The following is a 25,421-nucleotide window of genomic DNA, read 5'->3' on the forward strand; positions in this document are numbered from 1 at the left end:
TACACCTGAGCAAAGTGTTCCCTTCATCCAATCAGAAAATCTTTTATATCAAACGAAAACACTTCCTCTTAAAAACACTTTTCATTACATCATCAGATACGGTAACGCAAGTCAATGTTTATAACAAGGCGAATGTGGTCAATCTGTGAACGACCTATCCAAGCACAATTTTTGCCCAAAATGTGGGTTTTAAAAGTCAAAACTTCAATTTTTCAGATTTTATGTCACTATTAAATGAAAGAGCTATATTGTCATATAGCTTCATTTCAATGAGCAATGGCCAATTCTAAGTAACATGTTTAAATTGCATGCAAACACCCGATATTGTGCATTTATCCTCGGCTTTTGGCATTTAGGACGTACCTACTCCTGATATGCAGGGCCCGAAAAACGTGCCCTCGAAAGGCTTCATGGACTGTCATTTCACAAATTTTCGGCTTTTTCAACTGTTAAACTTAAATTTTACACAGCAATAGTGCCAAAGTGGTCCACCAAATCGCTTCAATTAGGTCTTCATAATTGCACAATTTTCCAAGGAACATCCCCTGCGTACTTCTCCGTAGTCCACTTGCCCATTGTGCATATTCTGGCTATTGCATTTAAGCTTAAAACTCTGATTTAATTAATTTGTGCACAATTGATAGATTTTCACATCTGATCTTTAGTTCAGTCACCGTACTCCCCGCTCTGTTTGTTAGCTTCCCAAGTGTGGGCCTTAGCGAATAAACTGGTAGATTCCAAAATCAGAATTGTTCAGTATTAAAGTGAGCCGTTATTCAAGATATGTTGCATTCAATAACATAAGTATACTTACTTTTACTGTCACTAATTATATAAACTCTTTATGACCATTTTACTATTAATTATAATACACATCAGTAAAATTTTGAGCTCCAATAGGATGCGTTCATCATTATTAATAATAACATATTTTTATTTAAATCAAAATTCGACTATGGCATAGTCTACCTGCGTAGTGGATAAACAAATAGCCGCTTTCACTTCTGCTTTCGATATTTTGCCAATTTATGTTTGACACAATTTATAGGCCTACCATAATTAGGAAAACTTGCCGTCCACGAAAGGCTTCATGGACTACTCATTTCACAATTTTTGGCTGTTTTAAACTTACACATTCACAGTGCCAAAATGGTCCACCAAATCGCTTCAATTAGGTCTTCATTTTGCAAAAGAGTCTTACTTCTCAGGGGGCATTTTTTATATTTATTATGACTAGCGGGACACCCGCGCTACGCGCGGGTCCCCGCTAGGTGAGTAAATGGGAGCGTTCACTAAAACGGGAGGAATTACTGAACAGGTAGAATCATTGAAAAGGTAAATTTCATTTATCTGAGTCTGACCCTCGTTAAGCCTAAGTTTCCATTTTAGTTTCTTTCTTTCTTTTTAGTTTCTTCTACATGGGCCAATTTTGTTCTATTTTTTAAAAACATTTTGCCGCTAAGCTTGCAAATTTCCGTTACCATGTTTTTTATTTACTCAATCCCGTTCCCATTATTTTCTAAATCTGTCCTTTCTTACATTTCCCTGTTGACTTCATTTTTTATTTGCTGCTTAGCTTGTGATTTCCCGTTTTCATGTTATTTATTTAGTTCTTTCCTAAGTTTAATAGCTTTTTTTTATTTAAATCATCTAATTTTATTAGATTTTATTATTCTTTCCTTCTTTAGCCTATTTTATTCCCATTTTCATTTTCTTACTGTGACTAACTATAGGCTAACCCACATACTCGTAGGCCTACCTGTTTGTCCTCATTTTGTTTTCTTTTTTAATTACAGTAGGCCTGCCTCTTCATGTTGTTTGTACTTTTCACATCTTTTCCCCGTATTTATTACGCCTACGGTCGGTCGTTCACCCGTATTATCATTCATTGCGAGACTCTGCGTCGTTTACGCGCGACATGGCGTAGTGCTGCGTTACCCGCGCGCTATCGCTGCGCTACGCGAGCGGCTTGGCATTAGATACGCCCGTACGACGCGCACGGGCTAGCTTGACAACTGACTCCCTTTTTTGTTTACCCAGCATAGCAACGTACCACATTTTCACTGATTTTGAGGCCAATTCTTGACCGTTTTCAACCAAATAAAGTTTAAACACGTTCCCGTATATTCATCGATCTCCCGTATGAATTTGGCGACATTTGGATCGAAACTGACGGAGCCTTTCCATGATACATAGATAGTTACATACAACATTTCCCATATTTATAGTAAGACTAGCGGGACACCCGCGCTACGCGCGGGTCCCCGCTAGATGAGTAAATGGGAGCGTTCACTAAAACAGGAGGAATTACTGAACAGGTAGAATCATTGAAAAGGTAAATTTTATTTATCTGAACCTCACCATCTTTAAGCCTACGTTTCCATTTTAACTTCTTTCTTTCTTTTTAGTTTTTTCTACATGGGCCAATTTTGTTCCATTAAAAAAAAAATTCTGCTGCTAAGCTTCCGATTTTCCATTACCATGTTTTTTTATTTATTCAACCCCGTTCCCGTTATTTTCTAAATCTGTCCTTTCTTACATTTCCATTTTATCTTCTATTTTATTTGCTGCATAGCTTGTGATTTCCCGTTTTCATGTTATTTATTTAATTCTGTCCTCAGTTTAATAGCTTTTTTATTTAAACTTCCTGATTTTATTATAGCTTTCTTTCCCCTTACATTTCCTGAAAAGTTTCTTTCTTTCCTTCTTTAGCCTATTTTATTCCCGGTTTCATTTTGTGACTTAGTATAACCCACATACTCGTACAGCCTGTTTGTCCTCATTTTGTTTTCTTTTTTATTTATAGTAGGCCTACCTCTTCATGTTGTTTGTACTTTTTAACACACATCTGTTTCCCGTATTTATTACGCTACGGTCGTTCACCCGTAATATCATTCATTACGTGACTCTGCGTCGTTTACGCGTGCCATGGCGTAGTGCTGCGTTACCCGCGCGGTATCGCTGCGCTATGCGAGCGGCTTGGCATTAGATACGCCCGTGCGACGCGCAGGCCTAGCTTAGTAACTGACTCCTCTTTTTGTTTACCTTGGATAGCAACGGACCACATTTTCACTGATTTTGAGGCCAATTCTTGACCGTTTTCAACCAAATAAATTTTAAACACGTTCCCGTATATTCCTCGATCTCCCGTATGAATTTGGCGCCATTTGGATCGAAACTGACGGAGCCTTTATAGGCATACATAGATAGATACATAGATACATAGATACATACAACATTTCCCTATCTTAATACTAATTATGGCGTGTCCGTCCGTCTCTCTGTCCGCGCGCTATCGCGTGCGCGTGGCTCGCTAACGCGTGCTCGCGGTGCGTATAACGCCAGCTCGCGGTGCGTATCGCGCTATCGCATAGTGCGCGGAGTACCGACGGGCGCAGTGCGAGCATCGGAAAGCATTACAGTGACTAACAGCATCTCATCGGACCAATAGGCCTATTTTAAAGACATGATTAACATAAAAATCATCAGTTATGGTAAGGCCTATGTAACCCGTTTGCGTTCACATTTCTCCCGATTGAATTGACGGCCTACATCCAGACACTACTAAAATTTTGGGGTATTTTTTGGGTCCTCCGATGTGGTTGCAGGACAGGGTTTGGAAGAGGCGAACGATGGGTTTTCAGATTATAGGTTGCGAAGTAAGCGTCACAGCTACAAAACAGAGTTGATAGTTGTGTCTTAATCATTGAGAGACGTATATGGTATAGTAGTTTGAAAGGTCAGGGCAAGTATTATAGGTAACGGGCGTTGGGTAATTAGAGATAGGCCTATCACGAGAACCGCCTAACCCGAGAACCGCGAAATCTAGTTTATAGTAAGATTATACAAATGCGCATGAAGCGGGGACCAGCTAACCATTGATGATCCTAGACTAATTCCAATCAGCCGTCTACACTTCGCATGTACTGTGTATGCTTCGTAGTGACGACTGATTATCTTACAGGCCATATCATGACGGACTTCTGAAAACTATTCAATGCGACTTTGGTTGTGCGCCGTAGCGCGACTGACTAGCGGCGCCCGTGTACCGCGTCGCTGTACCGCGCCGCTGTGACAAGATCGCGCTCGGAACTTCTAAAAACAACAAACTCGGTCAAAAGGTCAATTTGGACACAACTGCGCATGCTCTATGCCACAGGAATCCTGTTGCAAAATCCGTCACTTTTTTTCCACGTAGTTTTCTCAGTCGTCAATCCAGACGGTTGACGACTGAGGGCAGCAGTCTATGATGATCCGCCATTATGCACTATATGCGGGAGAGCCTCGAACTGGCAGCATACATGAAAGGAAGAATTACGTAACCTTACACAGAATGTTATATGACTGGTTCAATTCCCATTCATGTATGCTGCCAGTTCGAGGCTCTCCCGCACATAGTGCATAATGGCGGAACCGTGCAAGTGGCGAATACACTTCCAAACACTCAATCATGTGGCCTAGATTTTATTGGACATGTGACAGAATAAGTTTATGATTATACAAGTACACTGCAAGATTCTCATCTGTGTGACGCCGATGTCACATCAATGTCACTGCATCGGAAACTACACCTCGGTTTTCCATATCGCCGGTCCGAAATAGCCGGGTAGCCAGCCTCCTAGGTTTCTACAGAGTGACTTCGCGGCGCGGTGACTTCGCAGGAGAGTCACACCGGTGTGACTACGCAACTGGGCCTGGGTGCTCGTTTTGGGTTGCCGGTTTTGCTTTTAGGCCTATTGCCATATTTTTTATATTCTCTTGATTTATTCAAATAATATTCTTTATTTCTTGCTTTTTTTAGGGGATTTGGGAGGGGAAATTGAAACTGGACTTTAAAAATAAGGGAAATATTAGATGAGTAAAATAAATTTGTTAATAAAAGAAATAAACATGATCAGTAAACAAAGTATAATTCAATAAACTAATATTATGATGAATAAAATACATTTTTGTTAATTGGTGATTAATTGAATAACTAAATAAATAACAAATTAAGAAATAAATAAGCAGGAAGAAACCAATAAACGAAGAATGGAAGAAACAAAGAAACACTTCGAAAGAAAACAACTTGAGAAAAATTGCAAATAAAGAAGTTAAAAGTAGGAATATTATAAGAAGCATGTAGGCCTATTGATGAATTAAAATATTAAATGTGTAAAATAAATAATTATAACAATAATAATTCATAACAAGCATTAATATTTGCGTGATAAAAAATAAGACACAATTTCAAACAAACACTGCAATAGGCCTATATTGATGTGACACCGATTTATAGGCATAATTTGATAACGTAAAAAAATCAACATGAAAAACAAATCAAACTAATAGGCCTATAAAAACACCATTTTGAAAAACGGAAAAAGAAAATAGCACAAGCCAAAGTTTTGCATAAACTTACGGCAGTAAAAGTATAACTTTGCAGTAGACCTTTCAGGAAAGTGACAAGAAGTAAAACAAAATGCATGCTAGGCCTATAAATCAATTTTAAATATACATGTAACAGAAAAATTCTTGCTTCAAATAAGTTTTGGCAAATCAAAATGTATAAATTGAAAATGCTAGGCTTATAATAGGCATAGGCCTACTTTGCGAACTTCGGCTGAAAATCTCTTTTAAAACATTTAAAAACACAATTCGTTTTTAAATAAAAACAGTTTCAATAGGCCTATATAACGTTATCATGCAAAATATGAAAAAATAGGCCTAATTTGATAGCAAAACATGTCATCTAACCACTGAAGTAAACAAAGCAATGATATAAGTTTTGTGGGAAAACAAGCAAACAAATAAACAAAATAAAAACGTTTGAAATGAAACAAACAAATAAACCAAGAACAAGAACTGCAAATAACACACACAGTTGATGAGATTATTAAACAGGCAGCACGAAAAGAATTAAAATATTATAAAAGAGAACAATAAATAAATGAAACAAAATGAATCGGAAGTCTCACAGTTGAAATATAATTATAAATGATAAAGAATGCAAAAACACGATAAAAAAAAACACCACAAAGACGGCAGTAGCCTACAGCCACGGACCCACTGTACAACATGCATCAATCAATTAATTATAAAACCAACTCATTCCATTCATGAGCGTACCAGCAGTAAACAAGCATGGTACGCGTATTTGTCATCATCAGCGCGTATTTGGTAGATATACGCGCGCGTCCCCAGAGTGTTCTAACTCATAACAGGGTTCGGTCAACGACCTTTTGGCAGCGTAGTCACCTTGAAGTTCACCGACTGGGCACCGAGCAGGCGACGCATGGGACACTGGCTACGGAAGTCACTTTGATGTGACTACAAGATGTGGACCACTGTCGGAATCTAGTCGGTGGTGTACATCATGAGTCGCCGATGCGGCATCGAGCAGGTAACACATCGGAGGCTAGCAGTTGTAGTCACTACGTGTTGACACTGCTGCATAGTACCCTACTGCCTTGTTTCCGATGTAGTCACTCTCCTGTAGTGACTCTGTCGGCCACCATAGAGTAGGTTATTCTGGAGTGACGGTGGTAGTGACTTCAGAGTTCCAGTGCCATGTAGTCACTCTGTCGCCAGGAATTTTGCAGTGTACAAATGCGCATGAAGCGGGGGCCCTGGGCCAGGCCAAAATTCGGAGGCCCCCAAACTAACCGTGAGGAAGGCATGTGCAATGAAGTGGCCAAGTTTTGGTTATAACATAGATGTCCTATTAGGCCTATACAATAAAATCGGTTTTATTAAGACATTTAATTTCAGACAAATGAGAGTGAATTTTGCTATGTAAATGGCTAGTGCGCGCGAAGCGTGCAAAATTTTGCAATGTTAGCATATTTTGGTCCAAAAAATTTCGAACTGAAAAGAAACATGCATATGGCCAAATTGGGGGCCCCCAAATTGAGGGGGCCTTTGGCCCGGGCCCATCTGGCATCCGGCCCTGATGAAGCGTGAGAACATTTATGATATTTTTTGTTGAAGATAAATATTAAACATATGGTGCAAAAGTGGAACAAATCCATGCGAAGACCGAGGGCAAAAAAAGAAACCTTTGTCAGAAACCAACATACAGGTCACTAACATAATTGGGGGGGTGATTGCATAGACCATTCCCCTTATCAAAATATAAGTGGGGCTCGGTTTATCCCCCACCCCTACATCTCCTGGGGTTATACGCATATGCCCCGGGTATGCACTCCACAGAAATAATGTGGCCATATTTTGTTGAAATTTGTCATGGCGAATTTCGAAAATCAAAAATTATTTCAGTGATATCTGATATCAGAAGGATCCTCTTATTCAGAATGCAATTTGGTGTGTCTGATGTGCTGTCATGTCCCACATGCCGCAAAAAACGGAAATTTACGTAATTTGTTGCCTCAAAACTGGGGGAGGGGCATTTTTTCCCCTTGCCCCTCATAGCGCCGCCACTGAACGTGGGTGACTGAGGCCAACATAACAAGGAAATTAATTGATGAAAACGGATGGATGGATGAAAGCGTCAATAAAAGAAGAAATTTATGCAAAAGTCAGCAAAACAAACAAATGGGTGAAAAAGACATCATCCTGACATGAAAATGTCAACAGCAGGGGCTCAAGATGTTATTTTTTTTGGGGGGTGGGGCATGGTACCTGGCTCAAATTATTGGTGGGGGCAATGTTACTTTTCTATAGCCGGTTCCGGAGCCACTGGTACAGCCAAAGGGATCAAAAAGGTCAAGTATAACATAGCGGATGAAAACGAATGGATGAAAGCGTCAACAAAACAATAGGGTTCATAAAAGTCAAAATAAATAGCCTATATGGAAAAAGTCAACAAACCAAGAAATAGATGAAAAGGTCAAGTTCACAAGAAATGGTGAAAACGACAAAAAGTCATTAAAATGGGTAAAAATGGCTTTTAAAAGAAAATGGATGAAAAGGTTAACATAACAAATTTTTGAAAATGATGAAAATGGAAGAAAATTTAATGAACCATTGAAAAAATGGGATCAAATGGATGACAAAGTCAAACAAGAAAATCGTTGAAACAAATAATAGGGATCACAAACGGTCAAGCAAAACGTGAAAATTGATGTAAACTCAGAAAAACAAGATATTAAAATAAAGGGATCAAAAAAGTAAGGTAAAACATCATACATATGTTTTTATCGATATACTTACTACCATTGGCCCAAAGTTCAGCGAGGCTTCGATCGATTTCATCATCCATCCAGGGTTGAGGACTGTTGCCATATTAAAACAACGAAACAGGTGCCCAGTGTTTTCAGGAATTGCATCGTGTTTTCTGTTTCAATAATTAAGGGGCCAATAATAAGCCCTTGGTGTGGGAGTGTAATTGCAAGGGGACAAGAAATTTTTGGCCAGCTAAAAGGGGAGGGGGGAAGCAATTTTTACCAAAAATATTCCGAAAATACCATGACGCCCGGACTCATTATCCAGCATTCATTGGATTGGAGCACGATTCAATGCCCAAGGCCCTAAATCATTAGGGGCATGCTGTGCAATAATTATGAGCCAATTTTCAAACGGCCCGCCAAAAATCGCTCCCCCCTTCTCGGCCTGCTGCCCTGCCAAAAAAAATCATCATTCTCTGAGCATTTCCGTACTGTTTTCCTAAGCCCTTTTAGAGCGTTTTATTTAAAAGGCGCCACATGAGTGCCAAAAATCGCATGCCACCCTCTCGGCTGGCCAAAAAATGCTTGCCCCCCCCCCCCTTTCGGCTCGCCAAAAATTTCTTGCCCCCCCCCCCCAATTTTACCCTCCCCCAGGGCTCATAATTATTGCACAGCCTCTTATGGGCCCGGGCGCTTATAAAGTAAAAGAGTAAAACTAAAACATATAATGAATAAAGTGACGTTATGACCATTATCACTAACAATATTGAGAATGCTGCTGTTAAAAAAAGGGCATTTCGTGATCCACAGCCTCATCCCCCACTCTTCTCAAAAAAAGTTGAGATTTTTATATCACTGGAAACCTCTGGCTACATAATGTTTATGTACAAAATATTTCTTCCAGATTAATTCGTTCAGCAAAGATATTGTGAAATTTGAATTTCGTTCTGGTGCACCAGAACGAAATTACAACGCATTGTCTATGTAATACACATAATCATGCATTAAACTCGCGAACGCAAAATCGGAATCAACTGAAATTTTGGGAATATGTTTTTTTCTTGGATATCTAATGAAAAATGACATAAATTGAGGATGCTATGATCACGAAATACTCCTTTAATACTATATAAACATAAAACATACCTAGATTGTAGGCCTATTCTAAAAAGGATGTATCTTTGAATAATGTATGCATGGGATTCAATTATCTCCACTCTTTAAATTTTCTAGGGATTTTAACGCCAGCCTGGTCAGTACCATCTGCAATCAGGCTGGCAACACCATCAACAAACAAACCTGTGGAAGATGGCGAGTTTTATGGCAGGGAGAGTCTTTCGGAATGGGTTAAAATTGCAGAAAAACCAGCAACTAAATACGCAATTGTGTAGATTTCTGTGGCAAGTAAGTACTTGTTATATGTTGTACATGGCTGTAAAAATGTGGTACGTGTGCCAATCAAATTAGACCAAAGCTTATCCTTAAAACACATGACCTTTTCTGCAAAATTTGGCACCTAACATCGTGTACTAGGTGTAGTACTAAAAAGCTTCCCTATATTAAGATTAGCTGTGATTGTTGTATTGTACGAACGAATGCTGGACGGTTCGCACCCTTTCAATTTCGGACCCGTGCACTTTCGCCCCCTTTCTATTTCGCACCCGTGCACTTTCGCCCCCTTTTTATACCGCGGGTATTGTGCCCGGTATTGTGCTGCTGTCATGCTGTTGATTGATGCACGATCGATTGCTTGAACTCCGGTGATGCGGCGTAGTATGTTTATAGTACTGGGCCGTCGGGCATGCACTTATTAAGTCATGATAAACCGGGAAGGAAGGAAAGAAAGGATATTTTAAAACAAAATAGAGGAACGATTTTTTTTTTCTCAGAATATATTACAGGCCAGATATTTTAGCAGCAGGCTTACCCAAAATAATGAAATAATTATAATTCAATGATAAAAATAGTAATAATAATACATAGTAATAATAATAAATTTATATTTAATTATTAATTATAATATGTATAAAAACAGGGAAATTTGTTCCAACTGACGACCAAAGGATGGATCCAAAAGGATACAAGTGTCAACAAGCAATGGATAAAATTAAAAACAATGAAAGTATGACACAAAATCCAATGGGGGAGTAACACTAGTGTTGGCCGATCCAACCCAAGATCGGATCTGCCGATCTCCGATCTGAAAATTAGCAGATCGGGCCAATCCGGTCCCGATTCAGATTCCTTAAATGTTATTCTACAACCAGTACAAGTTCATTCAAGTCGGGCCCCAGTAATGTTAACGGTCAAAGCTTAATTCCCCAAACCTGTAACTATGTAATATGATGACCGTTTTAGAGGTTTTTCATGTCAATATCAACCCAAATAAAATACCATTTTACACCCCAAGTCCCAGCGTTACTCACTCAGTGCCTCCGATTGTCGGAAGTTTAATCATTAATCCATTTCTCTTGATTGTTTTATTCTTCTTTCTTCTCCGCGAATCAACTTTGATTTGCGTGTGTATAAGTTAGGCGAATCACTGCGCCGAATTGATTCGATGACCCTGCAGCTAAATCAGCTCCATCGATATTATAATAATTTATGCATATGACGTATTGGGGAATACCACGGAATTCCCATCCTGATTGGTTGTGCAGAGTTGTTTACAGAAAGAATTCACGTGTTCGGAGATTAAGAGATGAAATCGTCGTGTGAGGAGGAAATAGCGAGAATGTGCGCGATTCTAAAAATAACATGCCCTCAAATTCACCTTGGGAAACCCGACATTGAAGGGCGCAATCACGTGTCGAGTGTTAAAGTGTTTACAAATTTTTCCCAGGGACGCACTGTACAGTCGGGAGTGTTGTCACTGAGTGGATAATATTATAAAATACAGTATGAAACGACATGATTCTTGCGGTGGTAACGTAACAACGTTTTTTGGAAATATATTGGCATTAAATAGTAGTAATGTTACATAAGAAAGTAATGGTAAGCTTAAAGAATTGTTGTGTACTTTTATAATTACTGTCAAGTTCAGAGATCGGTAAGCTAGATCGGCAGCTGATAGCTCATCTGCCGATTCAGATTCAAGGCCGATGCAGTCCATATCGGCACCGATCTCCGATTCACAGATCGGTATCGGCCAACACTAAGTAACACAAAACATATAAACAAAGTTAATTTAATAATATAATATGATGATAATAATAATATGATAATAATAATAATATGATAATAATAATAATAATAATAATAATAATAATAACAATAACAATAATAATAATAATAATAATAATATTAAATAATAATAATAATAACAATAACAATTTTAATTTAAAAATATAATATGATGATAATAATTATAATATGATAATAATAATAATAATAATAATAATAATAATAATAATAATAACGAACAATTCAAACAAGACATGTTTTAAAAGACAAAGCAGCTTTCTTGATAAAAAGAAAAGAAAAAAAAGCACTATAAAAAAAAAAAGAAAGTCATCCCTTTACACGATCCTCTTTATTAATATCTAAGAAATACATGCTATTACATTATTGACATCTTCGAGTTCAAACATCCTGCCTTAAAATTGTCGGCATAAAGTATTTAGCGGATTAAGATACCGCGTAAGATATGCCGTGGTGTTAATGAAGCATCGTCATAATGAGTCCGTGATTGACAGGCGGTAAACAAAATGAATCATGAACATATAAACGTCAATCATTTACAATGCAGAATTGGATAGCATTTTTCCACAAATTTGTTTATTTACTTATGTTATTTATTAAAACCATATTTTTACATGGTTATCCTTCAGATAAATCTGCTATTACAGGGGCCCTGTGTCATGAAAACAATATACATAACAATTTGTAGAATTATACATAGGCCCTATATATTATGTAAGATTTTTTTAAACATAAACATCAAAAAATCATACATCAAATATATCAAAATTCATTAAAAGTATTTACATTTCTTTGTTTTATACAATTTACGTAACACTTGTAGAAATATATAAATTTAATTAATTAAGACCACAGACAAAATACATCATTCATTAAAAGACATAAAAGTTAAAACATTTGGTTCATTATTTACATTTCTCATTAAAAGCAACAGAAAACTTTCCTGATTAATAATATTTTATATTTGGCAAAGAATATGGATGCAATTGTAATATTTCTCAATGCATAATCGTAACATATTGTTCAGTAAATAAATATCTTTGTATGCATGTATTTCTTGACAAGTTTATACATAGGGCCATGGGCCTTGTCAAGCAATCGATCGTGCGTTACTAGGCATATGGCACTTGTGTGTGTCTGTTTACGGTACCATTGATTGAACCCACACCATACCGGCGCTTTCCGTAAGTCATTCATTACATAATGGGTTGAAGAAGTCACACCTTATGTATACAGTCCGCTGCGGCCGCGTGGGTCGGAGACTTGTCAAGCAATCGATCCGATACGGGTATGTTCTGGGACGAATATATGCGTGCTACTGCCTAGTCACCGTAGGCTACCATTGCATTGATTGAACCCATGTCACGCCCGGCGCTTTGGCGTACTAGTGGCAGCTAATACTCGCGGTGAAGAAAGGTGGCGAAAGTCAGCACAGCATTATCGCAAAGCTGATGCCAGGCGTTTGTTTTGCTTGTGCGCATTTGTCTTTGAGAAATTTGCTAAATATTTTTTCCCATTAGTTTCATGTCAAAGAAGATCAATTCGGCAACATAAAGATGGGATAAAATTATAAAGTATAAGCCATCAAATTTTTGGCCATATCAATATCAGGCCCTATATAAATTTCATAGGCCATAAATAATTTAACACTAAATTATATAGCTATTAATAAAGTACTAATAAGGTAACATAATTCTAATAATAATAATAATATAATAATTATTATTAAATAAAAATAATAAATAGGCCTTCAATAAAATAAAATAGAAATAAAATAAAATAAAATAGGCCTAAGTAAAATAAAATAACAAATCAGAAACATAATGAATACCAATCTTCAGTCGAAGCACATTTAATATATTGTAATAATATAGGCCTATTAAATTCAATCGAACCGGACAGTCCATCTACATACTACATGCTTATTACACGCTCGACTCAGTACCGGTGCTGCAAACACAGACAATCAACACTAAACAGTCAACAAATACTATACATACAACACCCCCACTGTACGCCGGGAGTTGAAGCTGAAGCGATCGATCGTGCATCATCAATCAACAGCAGCACATTACCTGCGGTTTAAAAAGAGGCGAAAGTGCACGGGTGCGAAATTGAAAGGGGGGCGAAAGTGCACGGGTCCGAAATTGAAAGGGTGCGAACCGTCCTGTTTCCGTACGAACACTGTAACGCAGGGACAACTTAAAATGACAATTCTCGGTTTTAGTATGTTTTTTATATTATTATTGTTTATATATTACTATTATTATATTATTACAGGTCCAGAACATATTTTGACTCTCTGATTGGAGGTACTGGGAATTTTGGGATCATAAAAGGGGGTGTGCTTGTAAAGAGGCGAGGCACAATCAATGCAAAAAACATGATATGGACAAATTGATTCAACAGAATCACTTTGTTCACAACATTGAAATATGAAATTCAATTGAAGAACTTTATTCAATCATTTTGTATACCTCATTTACCTGTAGATTTCATTTTAATCATGCATGACACAGCACTTTTCAAGGTCATGTTGAGATAACATTCTTGGATTACTTTAAGTATTAATTAATACCTGCATGACATAGATAAGTTCAAGTCATGTTTTGTACTATTGTTTTACGAGAGGGTTTTTAATAAGCACATATATGTAGGCCTACTGTTTTGTTTATTTATTGTACTTCTTAAACTGTTTTCAGGGTTGGCGATTTTTTTAATTTAAATCGATTTTTTTTTTTTTTTTTTTTGCTATACCCCATGATAAAGTCTAAAGAGACAAGTGGAATGCTAGACATATGCACAATCCTATCAGGTATTTACAAAAAATCAAAACATGTTTTCAGATGTGAAAATTTCAAAGAAAAAATTTGGTAAAATCATGGGAAAAAACCTGCACCTTGAAAATGATTTTTTAGCAATAGATAAAATGACATCATAGAGGTATATAATTGTATCCAAAAGGTGTAGAAACATTACAAATGAAGTAAAACAGGCAATTCAAGATAGAAATTAACTTAAATTTATCAAAAATGGTAAAAAATGGAAAAAGTTGATTTAAATCAGTGATTTAAATCAAGTGATTTAAATCGCGATTTAAATCACTGATTTAAATCGGCGTGATTTAAATCAAACAACCCTGCCCCTAAGTCCATATTGAAACGGAGAGCCAAAATGCGATTTCAGATTTTTGGCCTGTTTTTAAGCTTACCTCCTGTGTGTTTTTCTATTGCAGAGATACGAAAATTCAGCTCTTGTCAAATTCATATTTAGAGAAAAGTCACGATGCTCACGTGTTCGTGGTAGTTTTTGATTGTTATTATGCATTTAAAAATGACTGCATGGCTCTGCACAAGGTATATTTTTGTAAATATTTGTATTTGATGACCAGTCCGGTCGTCTGAGATGTCGAGTGTTGAAAATACGGCAGAGAAATTTGTCATGTAAATGCGTATGAATTTGGCTTCAAAATTTCACTATTCTGCTAGAAGTTGTACAGAGATCTTATAATATTGTGTAAATAATTTTGTCAGGAACAAAATAAGGTATTACATACCGTCTAGGAGTAAATATTCATGATGAAATTCAGGTTTTCCTGTGTTGTGTACAGAATTTTGGATTTGTCATTTTGAAATTCCCGGCCATCAGTCGTCTGGGAGCGTAAACAAGTTTTCCTAAAAATGGTAAATTTCCTTAAAAACGAATTTTGTTGATCAAACTTTGGATTATTTAAGATGTAATTGTTTAAGGATGTAGAATTTTAAGATATTTTTGAGTATTTTTATGTTTTACATGGTCAAAAGGGGTCATCAGTTTGATTCCTGATTTAAAAACACTAGCAGTTCTAGTTATTAAATTTCGTCATGTTCAAAATCTTTTCGAGAGTGGCGCCTGGCGGAGTGACTCTGCGCGATATCCATAGTAACAGAGCTTACGCTTTGAACGCAGCCGCCTTAAAAGGTTCCATGAACGCGTTCAGGAGAGTATATAAAGGCTGTGCACGACGCAAAGTAATCAGATTGCTTGGTGGACAATTAGTCCACCCACGAACCCTGAAAGGGAAACCACAGGGTAAGCACTGCCAACCAAAGCAAATACGCCCTACTCAGGAGCTCAGATTGAGCTAGGGGCAGCTTGGCTACCACAATAGTGGCAACACCAGGGTGGCTATACACTCCGGTGATTTGGCCTAGCGCCTATGCCTAATTTGGGCAAGTGACTTGCCGCACACACGCACAAGTCCAATCGGAAATTATGCACTGTATTCATGTGCATTCACTGTTGCATGGCAAGCTCGTATTTGGTGTATAGGCATGGATACCCTGAAGTAGGCCTACTAGGCCTTGGCCTAGCCTACGACTATGTCATGTGATGACAGATTCTGTTGATTAAATTGTATTTTTATGCTTCTTGATTATTCAAGCAGATAGTATATTCGGCAGCATTTATTGGTAATTTATTTGGATTTTAAAGAGAGAAATAAGGAAATATCGTCATGATCATCAACAGAGATTGTGTATTTACCAGTGTTTTACTTGTATTTATGAATTGTGATGTGATAAGACAAATATGAAAGCAAAATAACAATACAAGATATAACAAAAGAAGCAAATATAAAACAGAATTGTCAAGTCTCATTTTTACCTTTAGCCTACTCCTTTCTTGCATCACTGATTCCACATATCTTGGGGAGAATTCTAGTCTTTGATACTACGCTACCACTTGTATGTTTAGAAGGCTAGTCTTCTCCACCAGTCGTTTACATAAGTATTAGGGGCAAGCTCGGTCCCGTTACAATATTAATTTTAACAGACTCAGTACACCGGTCGATCTTACCGTTTCCGATGTTGATTAAGATACTTCTTGCATCGATCCCGAGATGCGGAAAAAACCAATAGTCATTTTGTCCCACATAAATGAATAAATAACAAAAACCCGATCCCCGAGTGGACTCACCCATTCGGTGACGTCACACACGATAATCATCCTTATCCTCCTTGGTTTCTAGATGAGATAGGCGTGTGGATTTTTCTTTACCAACGCTAAGTATCATTACGAACCAAAGGGCCGAGATATACAGTTTGTTTGTTACACTGAGGTAAAAACCAACCAGTATAGTCGCTAGGGAGATAGTTTTGACGACATTTTTCGCTAGAAAAGTGACAAAAGCGATCCAAAAACTTAGCTTGTATGTGTGTTTCCGTTCATATACGGTATTTTACGTTTTCAAAATGGCGCCCTTAGGACGCCATTTTATTTTTTGTTCTCACGTAAAACAACTATAACAGACTAGTAAGTTACAATAGATGTTTGTACAGTACTGTGTATACATGTATGGTGAGTGATTATCGCTATGTTTATGGTGTGCTCTATCGTTATATCTTTCAGTACGCGTCTGATGACGAGTTACTGCTAAGAGTTCGGTGGGTTTCCGAAGGGACCAGCCTGACAAATCTTCCCCAAAAGGTTTTCAGTTTTTCATCCCTTTGTATATATATTTTTATATCATACCACTACATCAGCGTCAGCCACTGTGCGTGTGGGTCTGTTTATTGGGCTTGAGCTTGTGTTCGGGGGTAGTGCTGTACGCTCCCGATTACTACAATGTCTAGGCCTTGTCAATCATGCCCTTCCCTTGTGCCAGAGTGGGACCCGCATCCACTCTGCTACTCCCACAGGGATTGCTCTAAATCAAATAAGTGTGCTTCCTTTTGCATAGGCTTATCGGACATCCACTTCGAGGATTTAGAAAGTAGCGCTCGTTTAGGTCTTCGACACAGACAGAAGGCGAAGACTAAGAAACAGAAGCCTACAGGTAAGATTGATATGGTACTAGGTACTAGCGAGGCCGGCAAGGGCCACGCTAAGGTAACCTCTGGGGCGCCGGTCCCGGGCAAGCAGGCGGACCCTCCGGGGACTGCTAGCGAGCCCGAAGGCCTAGCAGCCAGCGAAAGCACTGACTTAACGTCTAAGCTAGTAGCAGGCAGCAGGGCGGTACTTGCCCTAACAGGCGAGTACCAGTCTACCAGTGAGATCTCTAGCGAGCTTCTTGCAGGTGGACACCCGTCTATTGCTGGCGAACGAGCGGGGCTGGCACCCGCGGAAGTAGCGGGCGACGGACAGTATGCCAAGGGTACCCGGGCTTGCCTGGGTTGAATCCTAGCATACAGCGCAGCGGACTTGCCTCGGCGGTCTGTAGCACGCAGCGTGCCAGTGGAACCCGGGCTTGCCTGGGTTGATCCACGACACGCAGCACGCCTTCGTTCCCGCAAGGGTCGAATGAAACGATGCATGGGTTTAGCAGAGACGATACCGGGCTAACGCTTCAGGTGTAGTCTTAGCAGAACCAACTGGGGTTGTCACTGCGGCAGCGTTCCATGGTGGGACCGCCGAGTGATTCCCTGGGCCTTGGAATGGCTGCCGGCTGTCCTCCGGGACTGGCTAGCGGCTATATCGGGGTTGGGCTCGCAGTCTCTCACGGGACAGCGACCCAAGTGCAAACAGTGGCAGCTACCGAGGCGAAGCTACGGCTTGACTTCAGTGGTAGCCACTATGCACGCGCGCCCATAGCTGCCGTGAGTGGTCCGCCACACATAGCGACCTTGGGCGAGGCTCAAGAGGTTAGGGTAGGTAGTTTGAACAGCCTGGCTGATCAACAACCCACTTATGTCCTCGAGAGCCAGCAGAGCGTGGGTGATCCATTACAGTCAATGGGTCAATTACCCTCTTATGATCGATCACTATCTATTCAGCGGAGCATGGCTCCATTGATTGATACTGCCTATTCAGGTAGCGAGGTGACTGATCGAGGGTATACACGCTCAGCTACCCGTGATACTAGGCAAGCTCCTTTTAGCCAAGGGACAGCCAGTATAGCGGGTACCCATACCTGCGGCTTGATCCTCTAGCGGGGAAGCGCTGTGAGGCATGGGTACAGTGAGTGCGCAGCCGGGAGCCCTACCGGGCACCACGCTACAACCACGCAGGTACCGCAGTACTCGTCCTGGTTACCACAGTCTCTGTGGCAACAGGGGAGGCGGTACTGGTACTACCGTTCCATGGGGTTTCCCTGGTGGCGGATCCTTTCAGGGTCAGCTACCAACAGGGTATGCCCGTGGTATCCGCCGCAGGGTGGTTTCTTCCACGGTCTACCACCGTGGCAAGTGCCGCCTAGCGTTGGGCAAGCAGTACCACCAGTTGTTACCCAACCGGCGGCGAGTGGCTAACCCTGATACAGCTCAGGGTAGGCCGCACACTGCTATGGCTAGGGCGACAGCAGCGAGAGCGTCGCGGATCCCGGGTGCTATAGCTAGCATCTCGGGGTCTAGCGGAGTACTCCCTCTTCTGCTGGTGTTCAGTTGGCTAGCCACACGGTGGCGACACCTCCCTGTCCACCTTCAGATGCCCGGCGTCCGATCTCTTCCTCATCAGAGAGTGAGTCAGAGTCTGAAGGCGAGGGAAAGGAGTCGGAAGATGAAACCAGTAGCGACTCACAGTCTGATGAGACTGTGCAGCTAGCTTCAGGTATCCTTCCCCCGCTTCCCCGTGAGGAACTCGCTAGCAATGGTCTGCCTGAGGACACCGCTGAGGTGATGAGCCGTGTGGCCCAAGGTTTGGGCCTGGCTTTCTCTCAGGAGGAGTCCGTTCAGGAGGACCAGGGCATCTTTTCAGTAGGATGCCCAGCTAGCGCGTCCACACAAGGGTCGCCTGCACTTGCATTCCCGGGCGGACCTCAAGGGTAGGTTTCAGTAGGGCTATCAGGCTCGCTGGAGCTTCGACGCCGCGTGCTTGCACGCTTCCACTGCGTGTTTCGCAGGAGGACTCTGAAACCTACCTCAGGGTCCCTGACATGGATCCAGGCGTTGCCAAGCGCCTGCCGCCAGCGGCCAAGGCGCACGGGTCGTTCTCCCCCCAGTGGGAGGAGGAGTTAAAGCTCATCGATAGCGAGCACGCCGCTTATCAAGTCTCTAAGCGTCGCTACCACGCTTGCCGAGCACCTCGGTAGGAAGGTAGCGAACGACCACGGGCAACGCGTCGGAACTCTTCGCGAGGTTAATCTGTTAGCGGTGCTAACAGCTAACCTCAACGGGAGTTCTATGGGCCTAGCCCATAGGATGTCATCTCGCTGCCGGGAGAATGCCTGTCTGTCCCTCCAGTCAACTTACGGCTCCGACTTTGCTGATGCAATGAAGAAGTCAGACTCGGTGGGACAGGGGCTACTCTTTGGACAGGCCTTTTGCGCTACGGTTGAGGACCGGGCAAAGAAGGCCACCAATGAGAGCACTCTGAAGAAGTCGGAGGCTGCCCTGACCAAGGGGAAGGGCAGTAAGGCGAAGAAGAAGCACAAGAAGAAGAAGTCTTCTAAGCGTTCTTCAGCGCCAGCTCCGGCTTCAGCAGGACGCGCACCACAGACTACACCCGAGCCCGAGGCTACTCCAGCACCTCCCAAGAAAACTGGGAAGCGCAAGAGTAGTGCTGGACCGTATGGCAAGCCCCCTAAGAAGAGCCGTTCTTCTAAGGGTGGCAAACCAGATCGGTCCTGAGGGCACGGCGGTCGACAGTCCATGCCGGCAGGCCTTGGACTTCCACAGGGATTCCCCTGTGGGCGACGCTGTGCATTACGCCCAGAGATGGCATGCCATCTCACCGGGCGCCTGGGTATTGTCAGTGGTCAGTGGGGTTACAGGCTGGAATTTACCAGCCACCCCTCAGGCGCCTGCACGATTCAGAGGTCCACGGTAGTGCCGCCAGACGGCCCCCAGCGTCGGGCACTACTATCAGAGGTCACTCAGCTTCTCACGAAGCAAGCGATTGTCCCGGTCTGCCCCCCTTTCACCAAGGGGTTTTGGAGCACTTTTTTTCTGGCTCCAAAGAAGACCGGCGACTGGAGGCCCATTCTGAACCTCAAGCCGTTGAACGAGTTCATCAGGCCCAAGAGGTTCAGAATGGAGACTCTCGCCGGTGCTAGCCTGCCCCATCAAGGGTATGTGGGCGGCATCGCTAGATCTCTCGGACGCATATCTGCATGTTCCGATCGCACCTCAAGATCAGAGGTTTCTACGCTTCAAGGTACAGGGTCAAACTTACCAGTTTCGATGCCTGCCATTCGGCTTGTCAACCTCCCCCAGAGTGTTTACACTCCTGGTCAGGGCGGTGGCAGCGTACCTGAAGCGCAGGGGAGTCAACATGTGTTGCTACCTGGACGATTGGTTCATTTACGGACGCACCCCGCTGGAGACACAGTGTCTCGTGGAGTTAGTAGTCCGTACGGTGCGGGACCTGGGATTTCTGATCAACGTCAAGAAATCCAATCTGGTCCCGACGCGAGACACCACTATTCTTAGGGGCCCAGATCAACCTCAAGGAGGGATCGCGGTGCCCTCACCGAGAGGGTGACGAACATGGCGAGGTGTGCCCGACTCTTGGCGAGTCAGAGGGGCACCGCTGTGGCATGGATGAAGGTTTTGGGCCTTATGGCCAGTATGGTAGACCTCGCACCGCACTGCCGCTTTCACATGAGGCCTATACAACTACACCTTCTAGCCTTTTACAGGCCCAGTCGTCACCCAATATCCTCGCGGTTCCGATGTCGGAGATCGCGCGAGAGGAACTCTGGTGGTGGACCCATCAGCCCAATTTGACTCAAGGTGTCAGGTTTCCTGCACCAGCGGTGCAAATCACGTAGTGACGACCGACGCCGTCAAAGCTGGGCTGGGGGGCTACATCCACGGGACTCAGTCTCGGGCCTATGGTCGGCCACGGAGACGGAGTTCCATATCAACCTTCTCGAACTTTGGGCAGTGGAGAGAACTCTCCAGCATTTCGAGAAGGTGATCGTGGGCTCTCATATCGTTGTCCAAACAGACAACACAACCGTGGTGGCCTACCTCAACAGACAAGGGGCACCAGGTCACCACGGTTATGCCTGCACGCTTTACGCCTGATAGGGTGGTGCAAGGCCAGGCAGATTACGTTGAGAGCGATGCACATAGCGGGAGTCACCAACATCCTCGCGGACGATCTGTCACGAGGAAAGGTGTCGGGACCTACAGAATGGTCCCTTGCTCCGCAGGTCGCCCAGGCGATCTTCGAGGTGATGTACCACCCCTCGATAGATTTGTTCGCATCTCATCGAAATCATCAGCTGCCGGTGTATTGCTCAAGGGTCGAGACCCACAGGCATTCGCCGTGGGCGCTCTGTCCGTAGACTGGGGAGGAATGACTGCTTACGCTTTCCCCCCGATCTCACTGCTCGCAAGGGTGGTGACCAAGATCGGGAGGGAGGATTGCAACGTCATTCTGATAGCACCGTTCTGGCGAAACACCTGTGGTTTCGACCGATGGTGGATCTACTAGCGGCTCAGCCGCGAGAAATCCCCGAGTTACCAAATCTACTCCGGGTGCCCGGGGGAGAGGTACCAAGTCTACCACTAGAGCACCTGCAGTTAGCTGCATGGCCCTTATCAGGGAACGTGCGGCGGAGGGAGGCTTTTCATCAGAAGCTGCTTCTCTCATCGCCGGGGTGGCGAGAGTCTACCCTCCGTGACGTATAGTCAGCGTTTGGCTCCCTACTACGCATGGTGCGATGAGAGAAATACATCTCCCACTAGAGCCCCTGTGCCTCTAGTGGCAGATTTTCTGACAGAAAAGTTCAGGTCAGGACTTCAGCAGGCAACGATAGCCAACTATAAGTCAGCCATTCTCTCGATTCATCGGGGATTTGAAGACGGGTCGACTATCAATTCAGATGGGTCCCTAAGTCTTCTTCTCGACGGTATGTTCAACGAGCGCCCGCCGGAAAGGAAGGTGGTCCCTCCATGGGACCTCAACACAGTCTTGAGTATATTAAGGGTCCCCTTTGAGCCCCTGTCAAAGCGACCCTTAAATACGTCACTCTTAAGGCGGCCTTTCTTCTGGCGTTGGCTTCGGGACGGCGCTGCTCAGAGTTGCACGCAGTCTCGAAGTCAGCCTCCGTTTACTAACAACGGAGCGACGCTGTTTCTTCGCCGGATTTCCTTGCAAAAATGAGCGAAGTACATTCCGACACTCGCCCTCTTCCTCCCCAGTATTGGGCAGGGTTCAGTCAATAGCCGAAGACAGGTTGTGGTGCCCGGTGAGGGCTACAGCACTACCTTGGCCGAACACAAACCTTAAGAGGGGCTCATGACCGCTTATTTATCACTCACGCAGAACCGCACGGTCCAGCCGCTAAACAGACTCTGGCACGGTGGCTGGTCCAGGTGTTGGTGGACTCGGGGCGGCAAAAGACGCCGCCCCAAGGCCCACTCAACCAGATCTATCTCATCTTCGTGGGCCTACCATAGGGGGGGTCCCCATAGAAGAGATTTGTCAGGCTGTGTCTTGGAAGAACCGTCGTCCTTTTCCACGGTTTACTACAAAAGCGTAAACCAACGACCAGGCGATAAGTTCTCCAGGGCTATTCTGCGGAGATAATATGGTGGTTGGGTATCAGGTGTTTTCGCGGACAATCAGAATTCCAACATGGTAAGAACCAGTGTTTCTATTCTTAACCACTGAACTTTCAGTTCAGGGGTTTTTGTCTGTTCACGTAGTCTTTCTGTTTCCGGCCGTGAGGGGGGGAAATAGTTTGACCTCGCGATTACCATGCTACCCACTCTCCCGATCCTTATCAGATGCTGGCCAATCTTGTACCTCCATCCGTCGGTTACTTGCTAGATCGATCTTTCAGATGTTGATGCAAGAAGTATCTTAATCAACATCGGAAGCGGTAAGATCGACCGGTGTACTGAGTCTAGTCCCAAACAAAATGTTTGGTAGACTCATAACCGTGCGATCTTACCTTTCCGATATTGATTATCCGACCCGCCGCCCTACAAGTTTGGCGAGTAGGGGCTGCCCAAGTCGGATAAGGGATGATTATCGTGTGTGACGTCACCGAATGGGTGAGTCCACTCGGGGATCGGGGTTTTGTTATTTATTCATTTATGTGGGACAAAATGACTATTGGTTTTTCCGCATCTGGGATCGATGCAAGAAGTATCTTAATCAACATCGGAAAGGTAAGATCGCACCGGTTATGAGTCTACCAAACATTTTGTTTGGGACTATTTTAATAAAATCATGTGCCTTATAGTTATACAATGAAATTTAAAAAAATATTTTTATTTTCCTTTTTAGATTTTATTTTTCAAAATGGGAAAACAGTGCCTGTTTGCTTGATCCCCAGCACTTAGCTTCTGAGTGTTTTCAAATTCTTGTCTCCTTTCCATCTCCAATAATTATACCAGATCATACAACAAACAGGTTGGTCTCCACGTTTCCTCTATTCACTTCTTGCATGGTCATCAAGTTTGAAGGTAGAGCCTCGATCGGGCAGCATGCATGAATGGGAATTGAACAAGTCATATAACATTGTGTAAAGTGACGTAATTATTTCTTTCATGCCTATTACAAGTTTGAGACTGTACCCAATATGGCGGAACCATGCAAGGGGTGAATAGTCGGAATTATTTCATATAAAATAAAGCAAGACAAAACCACATTCTTAACAGTTTCTGAATAGCTTTGAGACAAACAGTTAATGGCATTTCCAGAAAGAAATGTACTTAATATTGGCATCGGGCTAGCATGATGTTTATTATAAAGATGCAGGTTAACTGGGTTGAGAAATGTAATAGAATTGATAATGTAAACTGAGTTTTCACAATTTGTGAATCACAAGGTAATATCTTAAAATCCTGTCCATCAAAATGAACCAAAATTACACACAGGATTACTTAAATACTCTACTCAAAACACATGTCACTGATGTCAGTAACCAAGCTGTTGTCCAACTGACACAACAGCAAAATGCACTGACATGTAACAGCTTTCCTGTAACAGCTTTCACAGCCCAATGTTTGGCACCCAGCACAAGAAATCTGTGAGAATGCATGTACAAGATTCTTGCACAGATGATAAAATGGTGCTGCTTTTTGCTTTTCACACACTTTGTTCAAGAAGCAGGTCTTGTTCCACACTATTCCACTTACTCTTTGGGAATTATCATCTGTGCAAGGATCTTGCACTCATTCTCATAGATTTCTTGTGTTGGGTGCCAATTATTGGGCTGTGAATGTGGTCCTGGAAGCTGTTCCATGTCAGTGCATTTTGCTGTTGTGTCAGTTGAATAACTGCTTGGTTACTGACATGTGTTTAGAGTAGAGTATTGAAGTGAACTTCACTTCAATCTAATGTTAATTCAATGCATTGAAATTGAATTGAATTGAAATGAATTTTGGGTGATTTTCATTTCAATGCATTGGAATTGAATTGGAATCGAAATGAGTGGGCTTGGGCATGAATTGAATTGGATTGGAATTGAAATCATCGTGAGCAATGAAGAATTGAATTGGATTGGAATTGAAATCATGTTGAGTGATGAAGAATGAAGTGGAATTGAAATGAAATTCAGCTCAATTCAGCATTTCAATTCACAAGCAGATGTCTGTGATTCCAGATCATTCCACCTGTAAAAAGTGCCCTTCCCCCGTTCTGAATTCTAATACACTTCCACATCTATTCACACAAGAGACACACATTAAAAATTTAGCATCAATAGATGGCACCATATAATGAGACCCCCCCAACTTGCCAAAGATCTCAAACTTAAAATCTTAGGAGCAGGAGACAAGCAGGGGCTATCTAATAGTATCAAAACCATAATCTTTGAGGTCAGTGTGGGTCCCATTATCCATGGTACCACATACCTTTAGTTTAGAAAATAATGTACATGGAGCCTGGAGGAGAAGTTAAGACAAATAGTAGGAAGTCAGTCACCTAAGAACTAAGAAGTTGCAAAGTTTCATAAGACCCAGACGTCAAGGATCACTCGCAGAGTGTGATAGGAAATTAGGTAATATTTGGCCCAAAATTAAAATTGTTATACATTTTTTATTGTGCATAATAATTATTTCAAAACATCATATTTTACTAATCCAAAAGAAAAAGTTTAAAGAACCACTCAAAGTAAATTTCAGCTGTTTCTTGTATTGATATAATAGAGGCAACATTCAAATTACATATTATATGTTACAAAGGTAATTAAGACCAAAAGTTTCAATAGAAAAAAGAAAGATGTAACTATTGCCATGG

General features: G+C 42.1%; 1 protein-coding gene across 1 annotated transcript in view; it reads left to right on the forward strand.

Moving 5' to 3' along the window:
• The first annotated feature begins 9,374 nt into the window (after positions 1–9,374).
• The window catches only part of LOC140153258 (uncharacterized), a 36,612-nt gene continuing 20,565 nt past the window's right edge, over positions 9,375–25,421 (forward strand). The window contains exon 1 of the mRNA XM_072175958.1: positions 9,375–9,509. Within this exon, the coding sequence (XP_072032059.1) occupies positions 9,414–9,509 (96 nt within the window). The 5' untranslated portion in view covers positions 9,375–9,413. The remainder of the gene's footprint in view (positions 9,510–25,421) is intronic.

The sequence above is a fragment of the Amphiura filiformis genome, chromosome 5, assembly GCF_039555335.1.
Source record: "Amphiura filiformis chromosome 5, Afil_fr2py, whole genome shotgun sequence".
In the NCBI taxonomy this organism is placed as follows: domain Eukaryota; kingdom Metazoa; phylum Echinodermata; class Ophiuroidea; order Amphilepidida; family Amphiuridae; genus Amphiura; species Amphiura filiformis.